The 27,006-nt window shown below is 58.3% G+C and overlaps 1 protein-coding gene across 2 annotated transcripts in view; it reads left to right on the forward strand.

Moving 5' to 3' along the window:
- The window catches only part of ATP2C2 (ATPase secretory pathway Ca2+ transporting 2), a 45,944-nt gene that overhangs the window by 8,627 nt on the left and 10,311 nt on the right, over window positions 1-27,006 (forward strand). Inside the window, exons 2-21 of one of the 2 annotated variants that reach the window (XM_073659906.1) lie at window positions 1,042-1,152; window positions 2,951-3,067; window positions 4,806-4,895; window positions 4,992-5,027; window positions 5,519-5,580; window positions 6,358-6,466; window positions 12,797-12,946; window positions 13,104-13,172; window positions 17,138-17,213; window positions 17,925-17,991; window positions 18,063-18,187; window positions 21,913-22,010; window positions 22,113-22,214; window positions 22,419-22,508; window positions 24,000-24,101; window positions 24,338-24,488; window positions 24,621-24,791; window positions 24,995-25,092; window positions 25,174-25,224; window positions 25,915-26,081. In XM_073659906.1, coding sequence (XP_073516007.1) covers window positions 1,042-1,152; window positions 2,951-3,067; window positions 4,806-4,895; window positions 4,992-5,027; window positions 5,519-5,580; window positions 6,358-6,466; window positions 12,797-12,946; window positions 13,104-13,172; window positions 17,138-17,213; window positions 17,925-17,991; window positions 18,063-18,187; window positions 21,913-22,010; window positions 22,113-22,214; window positions 22,419-22,508; window positions 24,000-24,101; window positions 24,338-24,488; window positions 24,621-24,791; window positions 24,995-25,092; window positions 25,174-25,224; window positions 25,915-26,081 — 2,042 coding nt within the window. Of the gene's footprint in view, window positions 1-1,041; window positions 1,153-2,950; window positions 3,068-4,805; window positions 4,896-4,991; window positions 5,028-5,518; window positions 5,581-6,357; window positions 6,467-12,796; window positions 12,947-13,103; window positions 13,173-17,137; window positions 17,214-17,924; window positions 17,992-18,062; window positions 18,188-21,912; window positions 22,011-22,112; window positions 22,215-22,418; window positions 22,509-23,999; window positions 24,102-24,331; window positions 24,489-24,620; window positions 24,792-24,994; window positions 25,093-25,173; window positions 25,225-25,914; window positions 26,082-27,006 lie in introns of both variants that reach the window. The other variant, XM_073659905.1, reaches the window with a different exon arrangement.

Raw genomic sequence — 27,006 nt, forward strand, 5'->3', positions numbered from 1 at the left:
TACTGCTCCTATGTACAAGAATATAACTACTATAATACTGCCCCTATGTACAAGAATATAACTACTATAATACTGCCCCTATGTACAAGAATATAACTACTATAATACTGCCCCTATGTACAAGAATATAACTACTATAATACTGCCCCTATGTACAAGAATATAACTACTATAATACTGCTCCTATGTACAAGAATATAACTACTATAATACTGCTCCTATGTACAAGAATATAACTACTATAATACTGCTCCTATGTACAAGAATATAACTACTATAATACTGCTCCTATGTACAAGAATATAACTACTATAATACTGCCCCTATGTACAAGAATATAACTACTATAATACTGCCCCTATGTACAAGAATATAACTACTATAATACTGCCCCTATGTACAAGAATATAACTACTATAATACTGCCCCCTATGTACAAGAATATAACTACTATAATACTGCCCCTATGTACAAGAATATAACTACTATAATACTGCTCCTATGTACAAGAATATAACTACTATAATACTGCCCCTATGTACAAGAATATAACTACTATAATACTGCCCCTATGTACAAGAATATAACTACTATAATACTGCCCCTATGTACAAGAATATAACTACTATAATACTGCCCCTATGTACAAGAATATAACTACTATAATACTGCCCCTATGTACAAGAAAATAACTACTATAATACTGCCCCCTATGTACAAGAATATAACTACTATAATACTGCCCCCTATGTACAAGAATATAACTACTATAATACTGCTCCCTATATACAAGAATATAACTACTATAATACTGCCCCCTATGTACAAGAATATAACTACTATAATACTGCTCCTATGTACAAGAAAATAACTGCTATAATACTGCCCCCTATGTACAAGAATATAACTGCTATAATACTGCCCCCTATGGAGTGTGTTGGGGGCTTTTTCAGTGTGATGTCTGTTGGGGTTTGGCGGCACTTTTCTCGCTTCTGGGGGCGCTGAGCTCCATATATTCATGGCGCCGTCTTGTTTCTGCAGGCGGACGATCAGTGTGAGCTGCGGGCGGTGGGGCCGGAGGATGACGTTATCCCTTTAGCTGCCAAGCAAGCGAGTCGTCTGGAGGAGAGCGAGCTGCTGAAGTATTTGCATGTGAGCGTTTCCTTCTCTTCGCGGCAGTGATGGCGTCGGACCCTCCAGTTATTTTCTGTTCCTGCTGCTGCTGATGCATTTCTAACATTCTTCTTTATCCGTCTTGTCACAGTTTTGTGTCCGATGTGACTGGAGATCGTTACATAATATATACGTGTAGATCATACGCTCATGTTACATATAGTAACCAGAATGATGTCCTCTGTTCTTTACACTGCAGGCGGCATCAACTAAACAAAGCAAAGTAGAAAAGTTTATGTCCCTGATACTTTATGACTAATTGGCTTAAACAACAGTGGAAAAATGTGACAAGAATGAGGGTTATCTGTGAGCTGGAGACTAGAGAAGTCCCCATTAGCGGTCCTCGCGTGCAGTCTGTTCCTGTGTGCAGCTCCCTCCGGCGGTCCTCGCGTGCAGTCTGTTCCTGTGTGCTGCGCCCTCCGGCGGTCCTCTCGTGCAGTCTGTTCCTGTGTGCAGCGCCCTCCGGCGGTCCTCGCGTGCAGTCTGTTCCTGTGTGCAGCGCCCTCCGGCGGTCCTCGCGTGCAGTCTGTTCCTGTGTGCAGCGCCCTCCGGCGGTCCTCGCGTGCAGTCTGTTCCTGTGTGCAGCGCCCTCCGGCGGTCCTCGCGTGCAGTCTTTCCCTGTGTGCAGCGCCCTCCGGCGGTCCTCGCGTGCAGTCTTTCCCTGTGTGCAGCTCCCTCCGGCGGTCCTCGCGTGCAGTCTGTTCCTGTGTGCAGCGCCCTCCGGCGGTCCTCGCGTGCAGTCTGTTCCTGTGTGCTGCGCCCTCCGGCGGTCCTCGCGTGCAGTCTGTTCCTGTGTGCAGCGCCCTCCGGCGGTCCTCGCGTGCAGTCTTTCCCTGTGTGCAGCGCCCTCCGGCGGTCCTCGCGTGCAGTCTGTTCCTGTGTGCAGCGCCCTCCGGCGGTCCTCGCGTGCAGTCTGTTCCTGTGTGCAGCTCCCTCCGGCGGTCCTCGCGTGCAGTCTGTTCCTGTGTGCAGCGCCCTCCGGCGGTCCTCGCGTGCAGTCTGTTCCTGTGTGCAGCGCCCTCCGGCGGTCCTCGCGTGCAGTCTGTTCCTGTGTGCAGCGCCCTCCGGCGGTCCTCGCGTGCAGTCTTTCCCTGTGTGCAGCGCCCTCCGGCGGTCCTCGCGTGCAGTCTGTTCCTGTGTGCAGCGCCCTCCGGCGGTCCTCGCGTGCAGTCTGTTCCTGTGTGCAGCGCCCTCCGGCGGTCCTCGCGTGCAGTCTGTTCCTGTGTGCAGCGCCCTCCGGCGGTCCTCGCGTGCAGTCTTTCCCTGTGTGCAGCGCCCTCCGGCGGTCCTCGCGTGCAGTCTGTTCCTGTGTGCAGCGCCCTCCGGCGGTCCTCGCGTGCAGTCTGTTCCTGTGTGCAGCTCCCTCCGGCGGTCCTCGCGTGCAGTCTGTTCCTGTGTGCAGCGCCCTCCGGCGGTCCTCGCGTGCAGTCTGTTCCTGTGTGCAGCGCCCTCCGGCGGTCCTCGCGTGCAGTCTGTGTTACTGTGTTGACTTTTCTGTGACATTTTTCCATTGTTGTTGCAGGAAGTGTTACCTGAGTGTCGCTGCCACCGCCCTCCGCTCTATACCTGGCACATTCTTCTGGTTATTGTCTTCGATGTGTAGGAATGTGTCTCGCCCATGGGGTGTTATCTCCTCCATTGTGTGATCATAGTGTACAGTTATCAGATATCCTCTAGGGAGAACTGCAGATGATATGGAGGGGCCCGGGGGCCCAGCACGTGAGCCCCTAGTGGCCGGATGTTGTAATAACCCGCTCTAATGCTCCTCTCCCGCCAGGTGGATGTGGACTCCGGGCTGTCCGAGTGCGCCGTGCTCCAGCGCCGGATCAGACATGGCTGGAATGAGTTTCAGGTGGAGAATTCAGATCCCATCTGGAAGAAATACCTGGGACAGGTAGGAGCGCTCTACCTAGAGTCACTGAGCCAGTATGCAAGCTATTGTTCCCTGTTATCAGCCAATCCATGCATTATGTCACATGTCTCCTGTACTCATCAGCTTGACAAAGACCATATTGATCGAAACGTTGCTGCCTTTTTAACGTTGCAGCCCCCTGGTGAGCGCCGTCATTACTGTGTGTGGATGTAGGATTTACATCACACATGAAGCCCCCGTTCACACTCACCATTAGTTGGTCTTGTCTTAGTCTGGCTGATAACAGATGCTGCGCGGGTACAGGGGAGCGCTGATCGTCTCCGCAGGGCGCTGCGCGGGTGCAGGGGAGCACTGATCGTCTCCGCAGGATGCTGCGCGGGTACAGGGGAGCGCTGATCGTCTCCGCAGGATGCTGCGAGGGTACAGGGGAGCGCTGATCGTCTCCGCAGGATGCTGCGAGGGTACAGGGGAGCGCTGATAGTCTCCGCAGGATGCTGCGCGGGTACAGGGGAGCGCTGATCGTCTCCGCAGGACGCTGCGCGGGTACAGGGGAGCGCTGATCGTCTCCGCAGGGCGCTGCGCGGGTACAGGGGAGCGCTGATCGTCTCCGCAGGACGCTGCGCGGGTACAGGGGAGCGCTGATCGTCTCCGCAGGACGCTGCGTGGGTACAGGGGAGCGCTGATCGTCTCCGCAGGATGCTGCGTGGGTACAGGGGAGCGCTGAACGTCTCCGCAGGACGCTGCGTGGGTACAGGGGAGCGCTGATCGTCTCCGCAGGGCGCTGCACGGGTACAGGGGAGCACTGATCGTCTCCGCAGGACGCTGCACGGGTACAGGGGAGCACTGATCGTCTCCGCAGGACGCTGCACGGGTACAGGGGAGCACTGATTGTCTCCGCAGGGCGCTGCGCGGGTACAGGGGAGCACTGATTGTCTGCGCAGGGTGCTGCGCGGGTACAGGGGAGCACTGATCGTCTCCGCAGGATGCTGCGCGGGTACAGGGGAGCGCTGATTGTCTCCGCAGGACACTGCGCCGTTACAGATGGGTCCTGGTCGTCTCCGGAGGACACTGCGCGGGTACAGGGGAGCGCTGATTGTCTCCGCTGGACGCTGCGCGGGTACAGGGGAGCACTGATCGTCTCCGCAGGGCGCTGCGCATGTACAGGGGAGCACTGATCATCTCCGCAGGGCGCTGCGCGGGTACAGGGGAGCGCTGATCGTCTCCGCAGGGCGCTGCTCGGGTACAGGGGAGCGCTGATCGTCTCCGGAGGATGCTGCGCCATTATAGATGGATCCTGGTCGTCTCCGGAGGATGCTGCGCCGTTATAGATGGATCCTGGTCGTCTCCGGAGGATGCTGCGCCGTTATAGATGGATCCTGGTCGTCTCCGGAGGATGCTGCGCCGTTATAGATGGATCCTGGTCGTCTCCGGAGGATGCTGCGCCGTTATAGATGGATCCTGGTCGTCTCCGGAGGATACTGCGCCGTTATAGATGGATCCTGGTCGTCTCCGGAGGACGCTGCGCCGTTATAGATGGGTCCTGGTCGTTTCCGGAGGACGCCGCGCCGTTATAGATGGGTCCTGGTCGTCTCCGGAGGACGCTGCGCCGTTATAGATGGGTCCTAGTCATCTCCGGAGGATGCTGCGCCTTTATAGACGGCTCCTGGTCGCCTCTGGAGGACGCTGTGCGGTTACACTGATGGTTTCCAGAAGGCCCCGTGCTGATTTCTTGATCCGCGATGGTTTTCTTTCTTTACAGTTCACGAACCCCCTCATCCTGCTTCTGCTCGGCTCCGCTCTCGTCAGTGTTGTGACCAAGGAGTACGAGGACGCCGTCAGCATCACTGTGGTAAGACACCGGCGGAGGACGCCGCTGATCGTCAGCTCTGCTGCAGGCTGTGATGGTGTCTGCTGTTTCTTAATCTCTGATCTCGTGTCTCCACAGGCCATTTTAATCGTGGTGACCGTGGCGTTCGTGCAGGTAGGAGCTGTCAGCTGTCACTGAGGGCGCGGAAGGCATAGAGGACACCGCCGGCTATTGGCAGCCGTCCTGGCACACACTGTCCTGTATATAAACCTCCAACACGTTATAGAAACACTCCCACTCCTGTCTGTGGAATCCTGCGCCCTATGCAGGGGCCCACAGAGCCAAATCACCCCCCAACCTCCATCTCCTCACCCCACAGACCCCGGCGTCCATGGCCAGTACCCTGTAATGTTACTGAGAAGTAGATGACCCCATAGCCGACGCAGTGATGACCCCCATAGCCGACGCAGTGATGACCCCCATAGCCGACCGTCGTGAAGAGTAAAATTAAGATTAGATACCTATGCATTAGTAATTTGGGGGGGTAAGATGATTGCGGCAGATCACGGGCCGGAGCTGCAGATGATTGCGGCAGATCACGGGCCGGAGCTGCAGATGATTGCGGCAGATCTAAACCTGATCTCATTGATCTTTTATATCTGCAGGAATATCGCTCAGAAAAGTCTCTGGAGGAGTTGAACAAACTGGTTCCCCCTGAATGTAACTGGTGAGTAAATCTACAATCCTGACGAAAACCCGGAATTCTCCTTGTGGTCATGTGAGCGGCTCCGTTGTGTCTTACGAGCTGTCACAGATATATGTGTAGATATTTACAAGATCACCGCTTGCTGCCCATGAACGAGCGCCGAGGCTGAAGCCCCAGTTCTGGCAGACTCCTGTATCTGCATTGGCTGCTTTCCCCTGCGTGGCTGCTTTCCGCTGCTTTGCTCTGCGGGCGGCTGCTTTGCTCTGCGGGCGGCTGCTTTCCCCTGCAGTGCTACCCTGCGTGGCTTCTTTGCTCTGTGGGCGGCTGCTTTGCTCTGCGGCGCTCCCCTGCGCGGCTGCTTTGCTCTGCGGCGCTCCCCTGCGCGGCTGCTTTGCTCTGCGGTGCTCCCCTGCAGGCAGCCGCTTTGCCGTGCGGCGCCCCTTGCGCGCGGCCGCTTTGCTGTGCGGCCCCGCCCTGCAGGCAGTCGCTTTGCCGTGCGGCGCCCCCCCGCAGGCGGCCGCTTTGCCGTGCGGCGCCCCCCGCAGGCGGCTGCTTTGCCCTGCGGCGCCCTCCTGCGCGCGGCTGCTTTGCCCTGCGGCGCCCCCCTGCGCGTCGCTGCTTTGCCCTGCGGCGCCCCCCTGCGCGCGGCTGCTTTGCCCTGCGGCGCCCTCCTGCGCGTCGCTGCTTTGCCCTGCGGCGCCCCCCTGCGCGCGGCTGCTTTGCCCTGCTGCGCCCCCCTGCGCGCGGCTGCTTTGCCCTGCGGCTCTCCCCTGCATTCACCCCATCTCGTCTTCGCAGTGTCCGTGATGGGAGGCTTCAGCACCTTCTTGCTCGAGATCTGGTCCCTGGAGACGTGGTTTGCCTGACGGTCGGTGACCGGGTCCCTGCAGACATCAGGCTGATGGAGGTAGTTATCAATGTGCAGCCATACAGGGCAGGAAAGAGGTTCTGCAGCAATGTGGCAATCAGTGAGAGGGCGCTGGTGTGACTCCCCGGCAGATTGACTTATGAGGAGTGTAACCTCAGCCAATCCCAATCACCTGTAAACTGGTTCCCAGCGGGTTTACACCGGTGCCGCTGACCATCCCCTGGTGGAGCAGCATTGTGTGCAGCATTGTTCCTGCTGTGACAATGACGTGTAATCACAGACAGCAGTGTCCGGGTTGAGTGATCACGGTGTGCGCCCGTCCCCTGCCCGGGGCTCCTGTATCGGGCACTGATTACCCCTCGCCCCGTGCAGTCACGCTTCCCCGCCATTAGTCGCTGGGTGGAGCAGCGCGGCCTGGTGCAGAGTATTGTGCACTGCATCCCTTATGTAATGTCCTGCAGATGATCAGGGTTGTAGTCATAACCCCCCCACCGGGGCTACAAGTGGTCAGCAGCAGCTTATCCCTACAAACTGGCGGACAGCAGGTTCCAGCAAGACTTGGAGCGTGCCGGCTGCGAGTAGTTGCTCTCTGGGCCGGACACTCCTGCTGTTGGGTGTCAGAGGCAGTGTGCTCCTCTCTGCAGATAGGAAGGGGTTAAGTCTCCGTGCATTTCGCCCCTTTCTCTCTCCGTTCACAGGGGTCGTTATACTTGGTGGAGATCAGCGGCGGCCGCTCCACGTGTCAGGTCTGAGCCGCATTGTCTCCAAACTTGTCCGGTGTGAGGCGGAGGCTGCAGAGCCTGAATGCGGCCTCCACGAAGACACGCGGTACAATGACGCTGCTCCGCCGCAGAGCCTGAGTGCGGCCTCCACGAAGACACGCGGTACAATGACGCTGCTCCGCCGCGGAGCCTGAGTGCGGCCTCCACGAAGACACGCGGTACAATGACGCTGCTCCGCCGCGGAGCCTGAGTGCGGCCTCCACGAAGACACGCGGTACAATGACGCGGCTCCGCCGCGGAGCCTGAGTGTGGCCTCCATGAGTACACGCGGTACAATGACGCTGCTCCGCCGCGGAGCCTGAGTGTGGCCTCCATGAGTACACGTGGTACAATGACGCTGCTCCGCCACGGAGCCTGAGTGCGGCCTCCACGAAGACATTCGGTACAATGACGCTGCTCCACCGCGTAGCCTGAGTGCTGCCTCCATGAGTACACGCGGTACAATGACGCTGCTCCCCCGCAGAGCCTGAGTGCTGCCTCCATGAGTACACGCGGTACAATGACGCTGCTCCGCCGCGTAGCCTGAGTGCTGCCTCCATGAGTACACGCGGTACAATGACGCTGCTCCCCCGCAGAGCCTGAGTGCTGCCTCCATGAGTACACGCGGTACAATGATGCTGCTCCGCCGCGTAGCCTGAGTGCTGCCTCCATGAGTACACGCGGTACAATGACGCTGCTCCGCCGTGGAGTGAGTGACACCGCCACGGGTACACTCGCATCGCGTGCAGTGTCTGCTAATGAGCTAGAGAGTGACAGGTTTGAGCAGTGACCGTGGCGGATCCTGGCCGTCCCCCCCTGTGCTCAGCTGGTGTTTGCTCGCTGATCTGCACTGTGTACAGTGCGCTCCGCTGTGTAAACCTTCCTGAAATTTACACGGTAAAGACTGGGGAAAAGTATCCAATGAAAGACATCACCTCCATATTACATAGCCCTGACCACAAGAGCTGACAATCTAAGGCTGGGGGAGAGACGAGGGGTTAGAAGCTGCTGGGCAGCTCTGGATGAGCAGGAGAGGTCCAGAGGACGGGGGCTGCTCAGGAGGATCGGGAGAGGTCCAGAGGACGGGGGCATCTCAAGAGGAGCAGGAGAGGTCCAGAGGACGGGGGCAGCTCAGGAGGAGGAGAGGTCCAGAGGACGGGGGCAGCTCAGGAGGAGGAGAGGTCCACAGGACGGGGGCAGCACGGGAGGAATGGGAGAGGTCCCGAGGACGGGGGCAGCTCAGGAGGATCGGGAGACGTCCAGAGGACGGGGGCATCTCAAGAGGAGGAGGAGAGGTCCAGAGGACGAGGGCAGCTCAGGAGGAGGAGAGGTCCACAGGACGGGGGCAGCACGGGAGGAATTGGAGAGGTCCGGAGGACGGGGGCAGTCAGGATGTTGAGAGGTCCAGAGGACGGGGGCAAGTCGGGAGAGGTCTGGAGGACGGGGGGCATCTCAGGAGGAGCAGGAGAGGTCCAGAGGACGGGGGCAGCTCAGGATGAGGAGAGGTCCACAGGACAGGGGCAGCTTGGGAGGAATGGGAGAGGTCCAGAAGATGGGGGCAACTCAGGATGTTGAGAGGTCCAGAGGACCGGGGGCAGCTCGGGAGGATCGGGAGAGGTCCAGAGGATGGGGACAGATCGGGAGGATGGGGAGAGGTCCAGAGGACGGGAGCAGCTCGGGAGGATCGGGAGTGGTCCAGAGGATGGGGACAGATCGGGAGGATGGGGAGAGGTCCAGAGGACGGGGGTAGCTCGGGAGGATTGGGAGAGGTCCAGAGGACAGGGGCAGCTCGGGAGGAGCGGCAGAGGTCCAGAGGACGGGGGCAGCTCGGGAGGAGTGGCAGAGGTCCAGAGGACGGGGGGCAGCTCGGGAGGAGTGGCAGAGGTCCAGAGGACGGGGGGCAGCTCGGGAGGAGCGGCAGAGGTCCAGAGGACGGGGGGCAGCTCGGGAGGAGCGGCAGAGGTCCAGATGACGGGGGGCAGCTCGGGAGGAGCGGCAGAGGTCCAGAGGACTGGGGGCAGCTCGGGAGGAGCGGCAGAGGTCCAGAGGACGGGGAAAGCTCGGGAGGAGCGGCAGAGGACGGGGGCTGCTCGGGAGGAGCGGCCGAGGTCCAGAGGACGGGGGCAGCTCGGGAGGAGCGGCCGAGGTCCAGAGGACGGGGGCAGCTCGGGAGGAGCGGCCGAGGTCCAGAGGACGGGGGCAGCTCGGGAGGAGCGGCCGAGGTCCAGAGGACGGGGGCAGCTCGGGAGGAGCGGCCGAGGTCCAGAGGACGGGGGCAGCTCGGGAGGAGCGGCCGAGGTCCAGAGGACGGGGGCAGCTCGGGAGGAGCGGCCGAGGTCCAGAGGACGGGGGCTGCTCGGGAGGAGCGGCCGAGGTCCAGAGGACGGGGGCTGCTCGGGAGGAGCGGCCGAGGTCCAGAGGACGGGGGCTGCTCGGGAGGAGCGGCCGAGGTCCAGAGGACGGGGGCTGCTCGGGAGGAGCGAGCGAGGTCCAGAGGACGGGGGCTGCTCGGGAGGAGCGGCCGAGGTCCAGAGGACGGGGGCTGCTCGGGAGGAGCGGCCGAGGTCCAGAGGACGGGGGCTGCTCGGGAGGAGCGGCCGAGGTCCAGAGGACGGGGGCTGCTCGGGAGGAGCGGCCGAGGTCCAGAGGACGGGGGCAGCTCGGGAGGAGCGGCAGAGGTCTAGAGGACTGGGGCAGCTCGGGAGGAGCGGCAGAGGACGGGGGCTGCTCGGGAGGAGCGGCCGAGGTCCAGAGGACGGGGGCAGCTCGGGAGGAGCGGCCGAGGTCCAGAGGACCGGGGCAGCTCGGGAGGAGCGGCAGAGGACGGGGGCTGCTCGGGAGGAGCGGCCGAGGTCCAGAGGACGGTGGCTGCTCGGGAGGAGCGGCCGAGGTCCAGAGGACGGGGGCAGCTCGGGAGGAGCGGCCGAGGTCCAGAGGACGGGGGCAGCTCGGGAGGAGCGGCCGAGGTCCAGAGGACGGGGGCAGCTCGGGAGGAGTCCTGTGGCTGTATATGGAGGTGTATATACACTACCGTTCAAAAGTTTGGGGTCACCCAGACAATTTTGTGTTTTCCATGATACTTTTATTTATTAAATGAGTTGCAAAATGATTAGAAAATATCGTCCAGATATTGAGAAGGTTAGAAATAATGATTTTTATTAGAAGGAATAATTTTCTCCTTCACGCTTTGCTTTGGTCACAGAATGCTCCTTTGCAGCAATTCCAGCATTGCAGACCTTTTTCTAGCTGTTCATTTGCTGAGGTCATCTTGAGACATTTCCCCCCATGCTTCCTGAAGCCCCTCCACAAGTTGGATTGGCTTGATGGGCACTTTTTGCACCATACGGTCAAGCTGCTCCCACAACAGCTCAATGGGGTTGAGATCTGGTGACTGCGCTGGCCACTCCATTACAGATAGAATACCAGCTGCCTGCTTCTTTCCTATAGTTCATGTATAATTTGGAGGTGTGCTTTGGGTCATTGTCCTGTTGTAGGATGAAATTGGCTCTAATCAAGCGCTGTCCACAGGGTATGGCATGGCGTTGCAAAATGGAGTGATAGCCTTCCTTATTCAAAACCCCATTTACCTTGTACAAATCTCCCACTTTACCAGCACCAAAGCAACCCCAGACCATCACATTACCTCCACCATGCTTGACAGATGGCGTCAGGCACTCTTCCAGCATCTTTTCAGTTGTTCTGCATCTCACAAATGTTCTTCTGTGTGATCCAAACACCTCATACTTTGATTCGTCTGTCCATAAAACTTCTTTCCAATCTTCCTCTGTCCAATGTCTGTGTTCTTTTGCCCATATTAATCTTTTCCTTCTATTAGCCAGTCTCAGATATGGCTTTTTCTTTGCCACTTTGCCCTGAAGGCCAGCATCCCGGAGTCGCCTCTTCACTGTGGACGTTGACACTGGCGTTTTGCGTGTACTATTTAATGAAGCGGCCAATTGAGGAGCTGTGAGGCTTCGATTTCTCACACCAGAGACTCTAATGTCCTTGTCTTGTTGCTCAGTTGTGCAGCGCGGCTCCCACTTCTCTTTCTACTCTGGTTAGAGCCTGTTTGTGCTCTCCTATAATGTCCTTGTCTTGTTGCTCAGTTGTGCAGCGCGGCGCCCACTTCTCTTTCTACTCTGGTTAGAGCCTGTTTGTGCTCTCCTATAATGTCCTTGTCTTGTTGCTCAGTTGTGCAGCGCGGCGCCCACTTCTCTTTCTACTCTGGTTAGAGCCTGTTTGTGCTCTCCTATAATGTCCTTGTCTTGTTGCTCAGTTGTGCAGTGCGGCCTCCCACTTCTCTTTCTACTCTGGTTAGAGCCTGTTTGTGCTCTCCTATAATGTACTTGTTTTGTTGCTCAGTTGTGCAGTGCGGCCTCCCACTTCTCTTTCTACTCTGGTTAGAGCCTGTTTGTGCTCTCCTATAATGTACTTGTTTTGTTGCTCAGTTGTGCAGCGGGGCCTCCACTTCTCTTTCTACTCTGGTTAGAGCCTATTTGTGCTCTCCTATAATGTCCTTGTCTTGTTGCTCAGTTGTGCAGTGCGGCCTCCCACTTCTCTTTCTACTCTGGTTAGAGCCTGTTTGTGCTCTCCTCTGAAGGGAGTAGTACACACCGTTGTAGGAAATCTTCAGTTTCTTGGCAGTTCCTCGCATTGAATAGCCTTCATTTCTAAGAACAAGAATAGACAGTCGAGTTTCACATGAAAGTTCTCTTTTTCTGGCCATTTTGAGAGTTTCATAGAACAAACAAATGTAATGCTCCAGATTCTCAACTAGCTCAAAGGAAGGTCAATGTTATAGCTTCTCAAATCAGCCAAACCGTTCTCAGCCGGGCTAACATACTTGTGCAATAGCAAACACAATGTACCATTAACACACTGGAGTGGTGGTTGATGGAAATGGGCCTCTATACACCCATGTAGATATTGCAATAAAAACAAGACGTTTGCAGCTAGAATAGTCATTGACCACATTAACAATGTATAGAGGGTATTTCTGATTCATTTAATGTCGGCTTCATTGAAAAAATATGTGCTTTTCTTTCAAAAATAATGAAACTTCTAAATGACCCCAAACTTTTGAACGGTAGTGAATATAAAGTCATTGCCGCCATCACGAGACTCTTCAGACCTTTATCTCCGGGTTACATTGTGTCCTGTCCTTGTATTACAGTACAGGACATTATATTATATTTATTGTCACATTCAGGACGCTCACGGTCGAGGTCATATCTGTTTGCGTCCGCCCGGCTCTCGGCGCCACATGAAGGTATTTGTAGCCGCCTCTCCCCCTCGTGTCAATACTGAAAAGCAAATAGAACATAAATCGAGTTTTACCTGCCGCCATGAATGGAGACAGGAAGCTCACTGACTGTAGCCATCTGCCCTCACCCCGGACTGCTGGCTCGCTGAGATCAGGACGTCCTGGCAGTTATCAGCAGTCCTCAATCATCTGCTAATAAACTGTACAGAATCCAGACTTGTGGAATGGGGGAACTACAAGGCCCATATTAACCCACGGTGCGGAGAAGTCTTCATGTTACTGGGGGTCGCCCCCCCCACCCCCTCGCTGTCCTGTAGACCCCTAACACTTCTCCTCTCCCATCAGACAACTGATCTTCTAGTTGATGAATCCAGTTTCACTGGCGAGACCGAACCATGCAGCAAAACGCACGGATCCGTGGACGAAGCGAGCGGCCCCAGCACCCTGGGCAACATCGTGTTCATGGGCACTCTGGTCCGGTATGGGAAAGGGAAGGTAAGAGGCAACCACACTACCCCGTCACCGGAGATCAGCGGGGACGTCACCGGAGATCAGCGGCGACGTCACCGGAGATCAGCGGCGACCTCATGGATATAAATGTCGGATCTTCGTAGCTTTGTCGCTTTTCTCATTTCTTCTATTTGTTTTTCAGGGAATCGTCATTTGTGTCGGGGAGAAGTCGCAGTTCGGTGAAGTGTTCCGGATGATGCAGGCGGAGGAGGTTTGTGCTTCTCAGATTTTCCTGCTTCAGATCGATGATGTCATTTATGATTATTGCACTCATGACATCATCAGTAACCCTTCACACAGGAGCTGCCCCTTAGATCTGCAGTTCACACCGCAGTCGTAGCTCAGTATTGTGTGTTTTATGTTCATAGAATCTTAGAATGTTCTCGTTGGAGGGGACCTCCTGGGTCCTAGTGTCCATCCCCCCGGCTCAATGCAGGAGTCACTAGACCATCTCAGACAGATGTCTGTCCGGCCTCTGAAGACGTCCATTGAAGGAGACCTCACCACCTCTCGTGGCCGCCTGTTCCTCTCATTGATCTCCTCACTGTCATACAGGGTCTTCTAATATCTAATCTGTGTCTCCTCCCATTCAGTTTCATCCCATTGCGTCTTGTGTTTCCACTTCATCTTCTACTCCAATCACATCCAGAGCTGCTTTCCAAATTCTGCTGGATGTTCTGGCAACAAGACAATAGTTGTCCTTAAATCTCCCATAATGCACTGCCCCTGGTAAAAGAAACCCTGTGAATAATGATTGCAGCTCTGAAGGATGACACAATGTAACAGCAGGACAGTGACCGCAGCTCTGGAGGATAAGACCTGATGTAACAACAGAATAGTGACTGCAGCTCTGGAGGTGAATGGAGGATAAGACACAATGTAACAGCAGAATAGTGATCACAGCTCTGAAGGTGACTGGAGGATAAGACATGATGTAACAGCAGAATAGTGACTGCAGCTCTGGAGGTGACTGGAGGATAAAACATGATGTAACAGCAGAATAGTGACTGCAGCTCTGGGGGTGACTGGAGGATAAGACATGTTGTAACAGCAGAGTAGTGACTGCAGCTCTGGAGGTGACTGGAGGATAAGACACGATGTAACAGCAGAATAGTGAGTGCAGCTCTGGAGGTGACTGGAGGATAAAACATGATGTAACAGCAGAATAGTGACTGCAGCTCTGGAGGTGACTGAAGGATAAGACACGATGTAACAACAATAGTGACTGCAGCTCTGCAGGTGACTGAAGGATAAGACACGATGTAACAACAGAATAGTGAGTGCAGCTCTGGAGGTGACTGGAGTACTAGACACAATGTAACAGCAGAATAGTGACTGCAGCTCTGGAGGTGACTGGAGGATAAGACACGATGTAACAGCAGAATAGTGAGTGCAGCTCTGGAGGTGACTGGAGGATAAAACATGATGTAACAGCAGAATAGTGACTGCAGCTCTGGGGGTGACTGGAGGATAAGACATGTTGTAACAGCAGAGTAGTGACTGCAGCTCTGGAGGTGACTGGAGGATAAGACACGATGTAACAGCAGAATAGTGAGTGCAGCTCTGGAGGTGACTGGAGGATAAGACACGATGTAACAGCAGAGTAGTGACTGCAGCTCTGGAGGTGACTGGAGGATAAGACATGATGTAACAGCAGAATAGTGACTGCAGCTCTGGAGGTGACTGGAGGATAAGATGTAACAGCAGAATAGTGACTGCAGCTCTGGAGGTGACTGAAGGATAAGATGTAACAGGAGAATAGTGACTGCAGCTCTGGAGGTGACTGGAGGATAAGATGTAATAGCAGAATAGTGACTGCAGCTCTGGAGGTGACTGGAGGATAAGACACGATTTAACAGCAGAATAGAGACTGCAGCTCTGGAGGTGACTGGAGGATAAGACATGATGTAACAGCAGAATAGTGACTGCAGCTCTGGAGGTGACTGGAGGATAAGACACGATGTAACAGCTGAATAGTGACTGCAGCTCTGGAGGTGACTGGAGGATAAGATGTAACAGCAGAATAGTGACTGCAGCTCTGGAGGTGACTGGAGGATAAGATGTAATAGCAGAGTAGTGACTGCAGCTCTGGAGGTGACTGGAGGATAAGACACGATGTAACAGCAGAATAGAGACTGCAGCTCTGGAGGTGACTGGAGGATAAGACATGATGTAACAGCAGGATAGTGACTGCAGCTCTGGAGGTGACTGGAGGATAAGACAAGATGTAACAGCAGAATAGTGAGTGCAGCTTTGGAGTTGACTGGAGGATAAGACACGATGTAACAGCAGAATAGTGACTGCAGCTCTGGAGGTGACTGGATGATAAGACCCAATGTAACAGCAGAATAGTGAGTGCAGCTCTGGAGTTGACTGGAGGATAAGACACGATGTAACAGCAGAATAGTGAGTGCAGCTCTGGAGTTGACTGGAGGATAAGACACCATGTAACAGCAGAATAGTGACTGCAGCTCTGGAGGTGACTGGAGGATAAGACCCAATGTAATAGCAGTATAGTGAGTGCAGCTCTGGAGTTCACTGGAGGATAAGACACCATGTAACAGCACAATAGTGAGTGCAGCTCTGGAGTTGACTGGAGGATAAGACACGATGTAACAGCAGAATAGTGAGTGCAGCTCTGGAGTTGACTGGAGGATAAGACACGATGTAACAGCAGAATAGTGAGTGCAGCTCTGGAGTTGACTGGAGGATAAGACACCATGTAACAGCAGAATAGTGACTGCAGCTCTGGAGGTGACTGGAGGATAAGACCCAATGTAACAGCAGAATAGTGAGTGCAGCTCTGGAGTTGACTGGAGGATAAGACACCATGTAACAGCACAATAGTGAGTGCAGCTCTGGAGTTGACTGGAGGATAAGACACGATGTAACAGCAGAATAGTGAGTGCAGCTCTGGAGTTGACTGGAGGATAAGACACGATGTAACAGCAGAATAGTGAGTGCAGCTCTGGAGGTGACTGGAGGATAAGACACGATGTAACAGCAGAATAGTGACTGCAGCTCTGGAGGTGACTGGAGGATAAGACAAGATGTAACAGCAGAATAGTGAGTGCAGCTCTGGAGTTGACTGGAGGATAAGACACGATGAAACAGCAGAATAGTGACTGCAGCTCTGGAGGTGACTGGAGGATAAGACCCAATGTAACAGCAGAATAGTGAGTGCAGCTCTGGAGTTGACTGGAGGATAAGACACGATGTAACAGTAGAATAGTGAGTGCAGCTCTGGAGTTGACTGGAGGATAAGACACGATGTAACAGCAGAATAGTGACTGCAGCTCTGGAGGTGACTGGAGGATAAGACCCAATGTAATAGCAGAATAGTGAGTGCAGCTCTGGAGTTGACTGGAGGATAAGACACGATGTAACAGCAGAATAGTGAGTGCAGCTCTGGAGTTGACTGGAGGATAAGACACCATGTAACAGCAGAATAGTGAGTGCAGCTCTGGAGTTGACTGGAGGATAAGACACCATGTAACAGCAGAATAGTGAGTGCAGCTCTGGAGTTGACTGGAGGATAAGACACCATGTAACAGCAGAATAGTGACTGCAGCTCTGGAGTTGACTGGAGGATAAGACACCATGTAACAGCAGAATAGTGAGTGCAGCTCTGGAGTTGACTGGAGGATAAGACACGATGTAACAGCAGAATAGTGAGTGCAGCTCTGGAGTTGACTGGAGGATAAGACACGATGTAACAGCAGAATAGTGACCGCAGCTCTGGAGGTGACTGGAGGATAAGACACGATGTAACAGCAGAATAGTGACTGCAGCTCTGGAGGTGACTGGAGGATAAGATGTAACAGCAGAATAGTAACTGCAGCTGCAGAGTTTGGTGGGTGAGGACAGATCGTGGTCTCTGCGGCTCTGGCCTCCGTGTGGCGCTGTTTCTATTCTGCGGTTTCTCTTCCGTCCTCAGATTCCCCGGGCCGAGCAGTCACTTGTAGATGTCCTCACGCCCGGTGTGATCATTTGCTGGGTCTGAGTGGTCCTTGTCCTTCCGGCCTCCCACTATAGACCAGTGATATAATGGTTGCCTGCTGGGAGCCGGTCTCCCCAGGTTCATCACCTGTCACCAGCCTGTTGAGTGGGCCGTGGCGCTGACGTCCTGTTTCTCCCCCCGGCCGCCATTTCTTATCACTTTCTCTTGTATTTCAGACGCCTAAAACTCCACTACAGAAAAGTATGGACCGGCTGGGGAAACAGCTGTCCCTCTGCTCATTCGGGATAATTGGTGAGCCCACCCCAATATGTGCGATCCCACCCCAATCACAGCTGCTCTGCCTGCACTGCCAGCTAATAGAGGGGGGCTGTGTGGGATTCGGGGTACGATGGGCTTTGTATGGTCTGTGTGGGGTTGGCGGAGGGGGGGAGGGCTAAGTATATTTTTGTGCTACTGATTCTCTTAGGGTTGAAGTGAGTATATAGATGGGGCGCTGCTCATATTAGATTGGGGCTGTCTCTCCTGTCCTCCTTCCGTCTGACAGTTTCCCGCCCGTCTCTCCTGTCCTCCTTCCTTCCGACACTTGCTCACCCGTCTCTCCGTCCTCCTTCCTTCTGACCGTTGCTCCCCCGTCCTCCTTCTGACCGTTGCTCCCCCGTCCTCCTTCCTTCTGACCGTTGCTCCCCCGTCCTCCTTCCTTCTGACCGTTGCTCGCCTGTCTCTCCCGTCCTCCTTCTGACCGTTGCTCGCCTGTCTCTCCCGTCCTCCTTCTGACCGTTGCTCGCCTGTCTCTCCCGTCCTCCTTCTGACCGTTGCTCGCCTGTCTCTCCCGTCCTCCTTCTGACCGTTGCTCGCCTGTCTCTCCCGTCCTCCTTCTGACCGTTGCTCGCCTGTCTCTCCCGTCCTCCTTCTGACCGTTGCCCGCCCGTCTCTCCCGTCCTTCTGACCGTTGCCCGCCCGTCTCTCCCGTCCTTCTGACCGTTGCCCGTCTTTCCCGCGCAGGGCTCATCATGCTGATTGGCTGGCTCCAGGGGAAGCCTCTGCTTAGTATGTTCACTATCGGAGTCAGGTACGTTCCTCAGATCTCGAATGATGGGGGTTTTCCCGGCTCTGGTCCTGAGCTCTCGTCTCTGCTTTCAGTTTGGCCGTTGCCGCTATTCCTGAGGGTCTGCCCATCGTGGTCACAGTGACGCTGGCGCTCGGGGTGATGAGAATGGCCAACAAACGGGTGATCGTCAAGAAGCTGCCGATTGTAGAGACGCTGGGTGAGTGTGAGCGCCAACTGACCGGGGTGGGAAGTGCCAGCCTCGCCCCGATCCCTCCGACAACGCCATCCTCGTCCAGAGCCCTGACTGCACCAAGCTCGCCCAGAGCTCTGACAGCACCAAGCTCGCCCAGATCCCCCCGACACCACCAAGCTCGCCCAGATCCCCCCGACAACGCTATCCTCGCCCAGAGCCCTGACTGCACCAAGCTCGCCCAGATCCCCCCGACAACGGCATCCTCGCCCAGAGCCCTGACAGCACCAAGCTCGCCCAGATCCCCCCAACAACGCCATCCTCGCCCAGAGCCCTGACAGCACCAAGCTCGCCAAGATCCCCCCGACAACGCCATCCTCGCCCAGAGCCCTGACAGCTCCAAGCTCGCCCAGATCCCCCCAACGCCATCCTTGCCCAGAGCCCTGACTGCGCCGAGCTCGCCCAGATCCCCCCGACAACGCCATCCTCGCCCAGAGCTTTGACAGCACCAAGCTCGCCCAGATCCCCCCCGACAACGCCATCCTCGCCCAGATCCCTGACTGTGCGAGCTCGCCCAGATCCCCCCGACAATGCCATCCTCTCCCAGAGCCCTGACTGCACCGAGCTCGCCCAGATCCCCCCCGACGCCATCCTCGCCCAGATCCCTGACTGTGCCGAGCTCGCCCAGATCCCCCCAACAACGCCATCCTCGCCCAGAGCCCTGACTGTGCCGAGCTCGCCCAGATCCCCCCAACAACGCCATCCTCGCCTAGAGCCCTGACTGCGCCGAGCTCGCCCAGATCCCCCCGACAACGCCATCCTCGCCCAGAGCTTTGACAGCGCCAAGCTCGCCCAGATCCCCCCTGACAACGCCATCCTCGCCCGGAGCCCTGACTGCCCCAAGCTCGCCCAGATCCCCCCGACAACGTCTTCCTCGCCCAGATCCCCCTGACAACATCTTCCTCGCCCAGAGTCCTGACTGTGCCGAGCTCGCCTAGCGCCGAGCTCGCCCAGATCCCCCCCGACGCCATCCTCGTCCAGATCCCAGACTGTGCCGAGCTCGCCCAGATCTCCTCGACAACGCCATCCTCGCCCAGAGGCCTGACAGCACCAAGCTCGCCCAGATCCCCCCGACAACGCCATCCTCGCCCAGAGCCCTGACTGCCCCGAGCTCGCCCAGATCCCCCCGACAACGCCATCCTCGCCCAGAGCCCTGACTGTGCCGAGCTCGCCCAGATTCCCCCGACAACGCCATCCTCTCCCAGAGCCCTGACTGCGCCGAGCTCGCCCAGATCCCCCCGACAACGCCATCCTCGCCCAGAGCCCTGACTGCCCCGAGCTCGCCCAGATCCCCCCCGATGCCATCCTCGCCCAGATCCCTGACTGTGCCGAGCTCGCCCAGATCCCCCCGACAATGCCATCCTCGCCCAGAGCCCTGACTGTGCCGAGCTCGCCCAGATCCCCCCGACAACGCCATCCTCGCCCAGAGCCCTGACTGTGCCGAGCTCGCCCAGATCCCCCCGACAATGCCATCCTCGCCCAGAGCCCTGACTGTGCCGAGCTCGCCCAGATCCCCCCGACAACGCCATCCTCGCCCAGAGCCCTGACTGTGCCGAGCTCGCCCAGATCCCCCCGACAATGCCATCCTCGCCCAGAGCCCTGACTGTGCCGAGCTCGCCCAGATCCCCCCGACAACGCCATCCTCGCCCAGAGCCCTGACTGTGCCGAGCTCGCCCAGATCCCCCCGACAACGCCGAGCTCGCCCAGATCCCCCCTGACAACGCCATCCTCGCCCAGAGCCCTGACTGCCCCAAGCTCGCCCAGATCCCCCCGACAACGCCATCCTCGCCTAGAGCCCTGACTGAGCCGAACTCGCCCAGATCCCCCCGACAACGTCTTCCTCGCCCAGATCCCCCCGACAACGTCTTCCTCGCCCAGAGTCCTGACTGTGCCGAGCTCGCCCAGATCTCCCCGACAACGCCATCCTCGCCCAGAGCCCTGACAACACCAAGCTCGCCCAGCTCCCCCCGACAACGCTATCCTCGCCCAGAGCTCTGACTGCGCTGAGCTCGCCCAGATCCCCCCGACAACGCCATCCTCGCCCAGAGCCCTGACTGCCCCGAGCTCGCCCAGATCCCCCCGACAACGCCACCCTCGCCTAGAGCCCTGACTGCGCCGAGCTCGCCCAGATCCCCCCGACAACGCCATCCTCGCCCAGAGCCCTGACAGCACCGAGCTCGCCCAGATCCCCCCGACAACGCCATCCTCGCCTAGAGCCCTGACTGCGCCGAGCTCGCCCAGATCCCCCCGACAACGCCATCCTCGCCTAGAGCCCTGACTGCGCCGAGCTTGCCCAGATCCCCCCGACAACGCCATCCTCGCCCAGAGCTTTGACCGCACCGAGCTCGCCCAGATCCTCCCTGACAACGCCATCCTCGCCCAGAGCCCTGACTGCCCCGAGCTCGCCCAGATCCCCCCGACAACGCCATCCTAGCCCAGAGCCCTGACTGCCCCGAGCTCGCCCAGATCCCCCCGACAACGCCATCCTAGCCCAGAGCCCTGACTGCGCCGAACTCGCCCAGATCCCCCCGACAACGCCATCCTCGCCCAGAGCCCTGACTGCGCCGAGCACGCCCAGATCCCCCCGACAACGCCATCCTCGCCTAGTGCCCTGACTGCGCCGAGCACGCCCAGATCCCCCCGACAACGCCATCCTAGCCCAGAGCCCTGACTGCGCCGAGCACGCCCAGATCCCCCCGACAACGCCATCCTCGCCCAGAGCCCTGACTGCGCCGAGCACGCCCAGATCCCCCCCGACAACGCCATCCTCGCCTAGAGCCCTGACTGCGCCGAGCACGCCCAGATCCCCCCGACAACGCCATCCTAGCCCAGAGCCCTGACTGCGCCGAGCACGCCCAGATCCCCCCGACAACGCCATCCTCGCCCAGAGCCCTGACTGCGCCGAGCACGCCCAGATCCCCCCCGACAACGCCATCCTCGCCCAGAGCCCTGACTGCGCCGAGCACGCCCAGATCCCCCCCGACAACGCCATCCTAGCCCAGAGCCCTGACTGTGCCGAGCTCGCCCAGATCCCCCCGACAACGCCATCCTAGCCCAGAGCCCTGACTGCGCCGAACTCGCCCAGATCCCCCCGACAACGCCATCCTAGCCCAGAGCCCTGACTGCCCCGAGCTCGCTCAGATCCCCCCGACAACGCCATCCTCGCCCAGAGCCCTGACTGCCCCGAGCTCGCCCAGATCCCCCCGACAACGCCATCCTCGCCTAGAGCCCTGACTGCGCCGAACTCGCCCAGATCCCCCCGACAACGCCATCCTAGCCCAGAGCCCTGACTGCCCCGAGCTCGCCCAGATCCCCCCGACAACGCCATCCTCGCCCAGAGCCCTGACTGCCCCGAGCTCGCCCAGATCCCCCCGACAACGCCATCCTCGCCTAGAGCCCTGACTGCGCCGAACTCGCCCAGATCCCCCCCGACAACGCCATCCTCGCCCAGAGCCCTGACTGCGCCGAGCACGCCCAGATCCCCCCGACAACGTCTTCCTCGCCCAGATCCCCCCGACAACGTCTTCCTCGCCCAGAGCCCTGACTGCGCCGAGCTCGCCTAGCGCCGGCTGTTATTTCCTGGCTCCCGGTTGTTATTATGTTGTGAGGGCCACAGGGACCCCGCCGATCACCGTGCGGTGTCTCCAGGTGTCGCCGCGTGTCACTAACCCTCGCTTGTTCTTCGGTGTCAGGTTGCTGCAACGTCATCTGCTCCGACAAGACCGGCACTCTGACCGCCAACGAGATGACGGCCACCAGACTAGTGACGTCAGACGGGCTGCACGTGGAGGTAATGAGCTGCCATTTCCATATATTGGCCCCCAGGGGCCGGTCGTGGCTGTGGCCCCCGGAGCGCCCCCCTGCTTCTTTACATTGCCCTTTACTCCCTCAGGTCACCGGCGTCGGCTACGAGGGGAAAGGATCCGTCGTCTTACTGCCATCAAATGAGGCGGTGCGGGAATTCTCCAACATCTCTGTAGGAAAACTGGTGGAGGTGAGACGTCCGGGGGGCCGCCACAGCAGCACAGAGGATTTCACTTAGTAAATAGAGTAGACTGTGCTAACAGCAGCACAGAGCATTACAGCTCTTAGGTTATGTAGCATTTATACATTAGGAGGAGCTTGGTGAATGCCCCCAGCAGCACAGAGGATTTATGCAGGGGGGTTATCCTATTGATCCGCTTTCTCGTCTGCTCAGGCCGGCTGTGTCGCCAATAACGCTATTATCCGGGGGGAGACGCTCATGGGTCAGCCAACAGAGGGCGCCCTGCTGGTCCTGGCAATGAAGGTAAGAGGTCAGTGGTCACAGACCAGAGATCGAGGACACAGACAACAAGTGGTTAATGTGCACCAGATACAGGTCGCCTAGTCTGTGGGGGGCGCTCAGAGCCTGGTGTAAAGAGGTCACATCCTAGAATGAAATTCCTCAAAACAGGCGCAGCAGAATTATGAGTGCAGCTCTGGAGTTTCCTGCGACTTGTATAATCTGCCCCCCTTCCCCCAGTGCTGCGTTACACAGGCATGGTGGTAATGGACATGGCTGGTGGAGTCCACACACCGCTGTGGGCGTGGACTGTGACCGTAGGAGACTGCACTCTATTACTCCCTGTTATCAGCCATTTCCGTCACTATCTTCCCACAATTCCCTGTGAAACGTGTTGGAGGATAAGCCGTGCTTGTTCCGCACCTTTCCTGCGGATCATTTAGTCTGAGAAGTGATTCCTCTCGGCCGTGATCTGCGCCGTACGCGGTAATTTCCGGACCCCCGTTCTCGCAGTGGCTCTGTACGCGGTCATCTCCGGACCCCCGTTCTCGCAGTGGCTCTGTACGCGGTCCTCTCCGGACCCCCGTTCTCGCAGTGGCTCTGTACGCGGTCCTCTCCGGACCCCCGTTCTCGCAGTCGCTCTGTACGCGGTCCTCTCCGGACCCCCGTTCTCGCAGTGGCTCTGTACGCGGTCCTCTCCGGACCCCCGTTCTCGCAGTGGCTCTGTACGCGGTCATCTCCGGACCCCTGTTCTCGCAGTCGCTCTGTACGCGGTCCTCTCCGGACCCCCGTTCTCGCAGTGGCTCTGTACGCGGTCCTCTCCGGACCCCCGTTCTCGCAGTGGCTCTGTACGCGGTCCTCTCCGGACCCCCGTTCTCGCAGTGGCTCTGTACGCGGTCCTCTCCGGACCCCCGTTCTCGCAGTGGCTCTGTACGCGGTCCTCTCCGGACCCCCGTTCTCGCAGTGGCTCTGTATGCGGTCCTCTCCGGACCCCCGTTCTCGCAGTGGCTCTGTACGCGGTCCTCTCCGGACCCCCGTTCTCGCAGTGGCTCTGTACGCGGTCCTCTCCGGACCCCTGTTCTCGCAGTCGCTCTGTACGCGGTCCTCTCCGGACCCCCGTTCTCGCAGTGGCTCTGTACGTGGTCCTCTCTGGACCCCCGTTCTCGCAGTCGCTCTGTACGCGGTCCTCTCCGGACCCCCGTTCTCGCAGTGGCTCTGTATGCGGTCCTCTCCGGACCCCCGTTCTCGCAGTGGCTCTGTACGCGGTAATTTCCGGACCCCCGTTCTCGCAGTGGCTCTGTACGCGGTCCTCTCCGGACCCCCGTTCTCGCAGTGGCTCTGTACGCGGTCCTCTCCGGACCCCTGTTCTCGCAGTCGCTCTGTACGCGGTCCTCTCCGGACCCCCGTTCTCGCAGTGGCTCTGTACACGGTCCTCTCCGGACCCCCGTTCTCGCAGTGGCTCTGTACACGGTCATCTCCGGACTTTGCGTCGTTCACTTTCTTCTCCATTTCCAGATCGGCCTCGGAAACGCCGGCGAGAATTATATCCGCAAGAAGGAGATTCCCTTCAGCTCGGAGCAGCGGTGGATGGCGGTGAAGTGTGCAGACAAGATGGAGGTAAAGTGCGGCCCCTTCCCCAGCTGATTGCCCCCTCCCCAGCTGATTGCCCCCTCCCTTCTGATCGTCCCCCTCCCCCAGCTGATCGTCCGCCGGCCCCCTCCCCCAGCTGATCGTCCGCCGGCCCCCTCCTCCCAGCTGATCGTCCGCCGGCCCCCTCCCCCACCTGATCGTCCGCCGGCCCCCTCCCCCCAGCTGTTCGCCATCCGTTACCTGATGCGTTTTTCTAGGAGCAGGAGGAGCTGTACTTCATGAAGGGCGCGTACGAGGAGGTTGTCCAGTACTGCTCCACCTATAACAGCGGCGGGATGGCCCTGCCTCTGACCCCGCAGCAGAGGGCGCTGTACCTGCAGGAGGAGAAGACGATGGGCAGCCAGGGCCTGCGAGGTACGAGCCCCCCCACCTCTGGCCGGAATCCATCACCACCGACACATTGTAACAAACCCCCAGCACAGGAGGCACTGATGCTGTGGGAATGATGGGGGTTGTAGTGCTATAATGGCGTCTCTCATCTTCCAGTCTTGGCTTTGGCCTCCGGTGCGGAGCTGGGGACCCTCATCTTCCTGGGCCTGATCGGGATAATAGACCCCCCACGTAGCGGAGTGAGCGACGCCGTGCAGACCCTGCTGGACTCCGGGGTGGCGGTGAAGATGATCACAGGGGACGCACTGGAGACGGCACAAGCCATCGGTGAGCTGCGGACCCCCAGAACGGCCGATATATACTGCACAAATCCAACGCTCCAGTCACCTCCAGAGCTGCAACCAAACCTCTCCTGGTATCTGACTGCAGAGGTACAATTCAATACAGAAACAGCAGAATAATGAGTGCAGCTCTGGAGGTGACTGGAGGATAAGAGTGATTGCCCCCGCGCTCACCCCTGTGTCTCTCAGGCAGGAGCATCGGTCTGACTAATGGGCACCTGACAGCGATATCGGGGGAGGAGCTGGATGCTCTGGAGGAGTCGGCGCTGCCGTCAGTGGTCACTAAGGTCCGCTTTCCGTCTTCTTTCCGGGGGGCTTCTGCTGGTCGGGGGGATTCGGTTTCTAACCTCTGGTTTTGGATCTTCCAGGTGTCCGTTTTCTACAGAACCAGCCCCAAGCACAAGCTGAAGATCATCAAGGTAACGCGGCCCCCTGACCCTCTGCGGCGTGCAGTGCGCACGGCCCCCGACCCTCTGCGGCGTGCAGTGCGCGCGGCCCCCGACCCTCTGCGGCGTGCAGTGCACGCGGCCCCCGACCCTCTGCGGCGTGCAGTGCACGCGGCCCCCGACCCTCTGCGGCGTGCAGTGCGCAGTGCGCGCGGCCCCCGACCCTCTGCGGCGTGCAGTGCGCGCGGCCCCCGACCCTCTGCGGCGTACAGTGCGCGCGGCCCCCGACCCTCTGCGGCGTGCAGTGCGCGCGGCCCCCGACCCTCTGCGGCGTGCAGTGCGCGCGGCCCCGACCCTCTGAGGCGTGCAGTGCGCGCGGCCCCCGACCCTCTGCGGCGTGCAGTGCGCGCGGCCCCCGACCCTCTGCGGCGTGCAGTGCGCGCGGCCCCCGACCCTCTGCGGCGTGCAGTGCGCGCGGCCCCCGACCCTCTGCGGCGTGCAGTGCGCGCGGCCCCCGACCCTCTGCGGCGTGCAGTGCGCGCGGCCCCCGACCCTCTGCGGCGTTCAGTGCGCGGCTCCCCGACCCTTCCGCGGCGTGCAGTGCGCGGCTCCCCGACCCATCCGCGGCGTGCAGTGCGCGGCCCCCCACCCTTCCGCGGCGTGCAGTGCGCGGCCCCCGGATCTGTCCGCTGTGCAGTAACTCTGCCCCTCACGCTCCTCCAGGCGCTGCAGCGCACCGGGGCCATTGTGGGGATGACGGGGGATGGTGTTAATGACGCAGTCGCTCTCAAGTCTGCCGACATCGGCGTCGCGATGGGAAAAAGCGGCACAGACGTCAGTAAGGAGGCGGCGGACATGATCCTGGTGGACGACGACTTCTCTACTATCATGTGAGCAGATCAGCCTGATACATTGTCACGAGCCGTCAGCTCTGAAAACAAGATGGAGTCCAGCCGTTCACAGTGACCACATTCACTGGCAGCAAATGATGGAGACAAACTCTATAAAGTCCATAATTCTAACGAGTCGTCCTTCTGTACACGAGGGGACTGGCCCTTTAAGCTGCAGTAGTGGTTCTGCCTGTGAGATGATGGGGGTAGTCATCCTGCAGTGATTACTGTTAGCGGCTGACACCTGTAACGTTTCCGCTCCATTAGGCCGCATTAGTGTACGGATGTAACGGGTGACTGAGCACAGCGCCCCCCCATGTACCGCGCCGGCGCTGCCACTCATCCTGCGCTGCCGGGACAGGTCTGTGTGTACAGAGATGATGAGGATCCTGCTGTCCCCGGGCAAATAGTGGCCACCGGCCCCCCGCAGGTGACATTACTGGCCCCCGCCATCCTGTATCGCCGCTTCCTTCCTCACCACCGCTCCGGCTACTTATAGTTTATAATACTGCACAGATGTCTGAACCAGCTGACCTGCAGTGTAAAGCATGGAGGACAGAGCAGCAGCCTGATGAGGCAGAAGCTTCACACTCCAGGGGCCTATTGTAGGGCCACAGATGAGTAGTAATAAAGCAGAGCTGGGCGCACAACGTATGGCGTCGCAGGCGGGTGCATTGCATGACACACAGTGTAGACGGGACCGGGGGCGCGCCGCGTGGCGTAGACGGGACCGGGGGCACGCCGCGTGGCGTAGACGGGACCGGGGGCGCGCCGCGTGGCGTAGACGGGACCGGGGGCGTGCTGAAGCTCCGCATGTATTTTCGTGGATTGTCTGGAAATCAAATAGATGATACTTGGGGCTGGCGGTCAGCACTCAGGGGGGTGTCTCGGCGGGTAGCAATTAGGGGGTCTCGGGCCACTGCCT

This window comes from Phyllobates terribilis, unplaced genomic scaffold (genome assembly GCF_046119375.1).
Source record: "Phyllobates terribilis strain yellow unplaced genomic scaffold, ASM4611937v1 Scaffold_14__1_contigs__length_39327217, whole genome shotgun sequence".
NCBI classification, from domain to species: Eukaryota; Metazoa; Chordata; class Amphibia; order Anura; family Dendrobatidae; genus Phyllobates; species Phyllobates terribilis.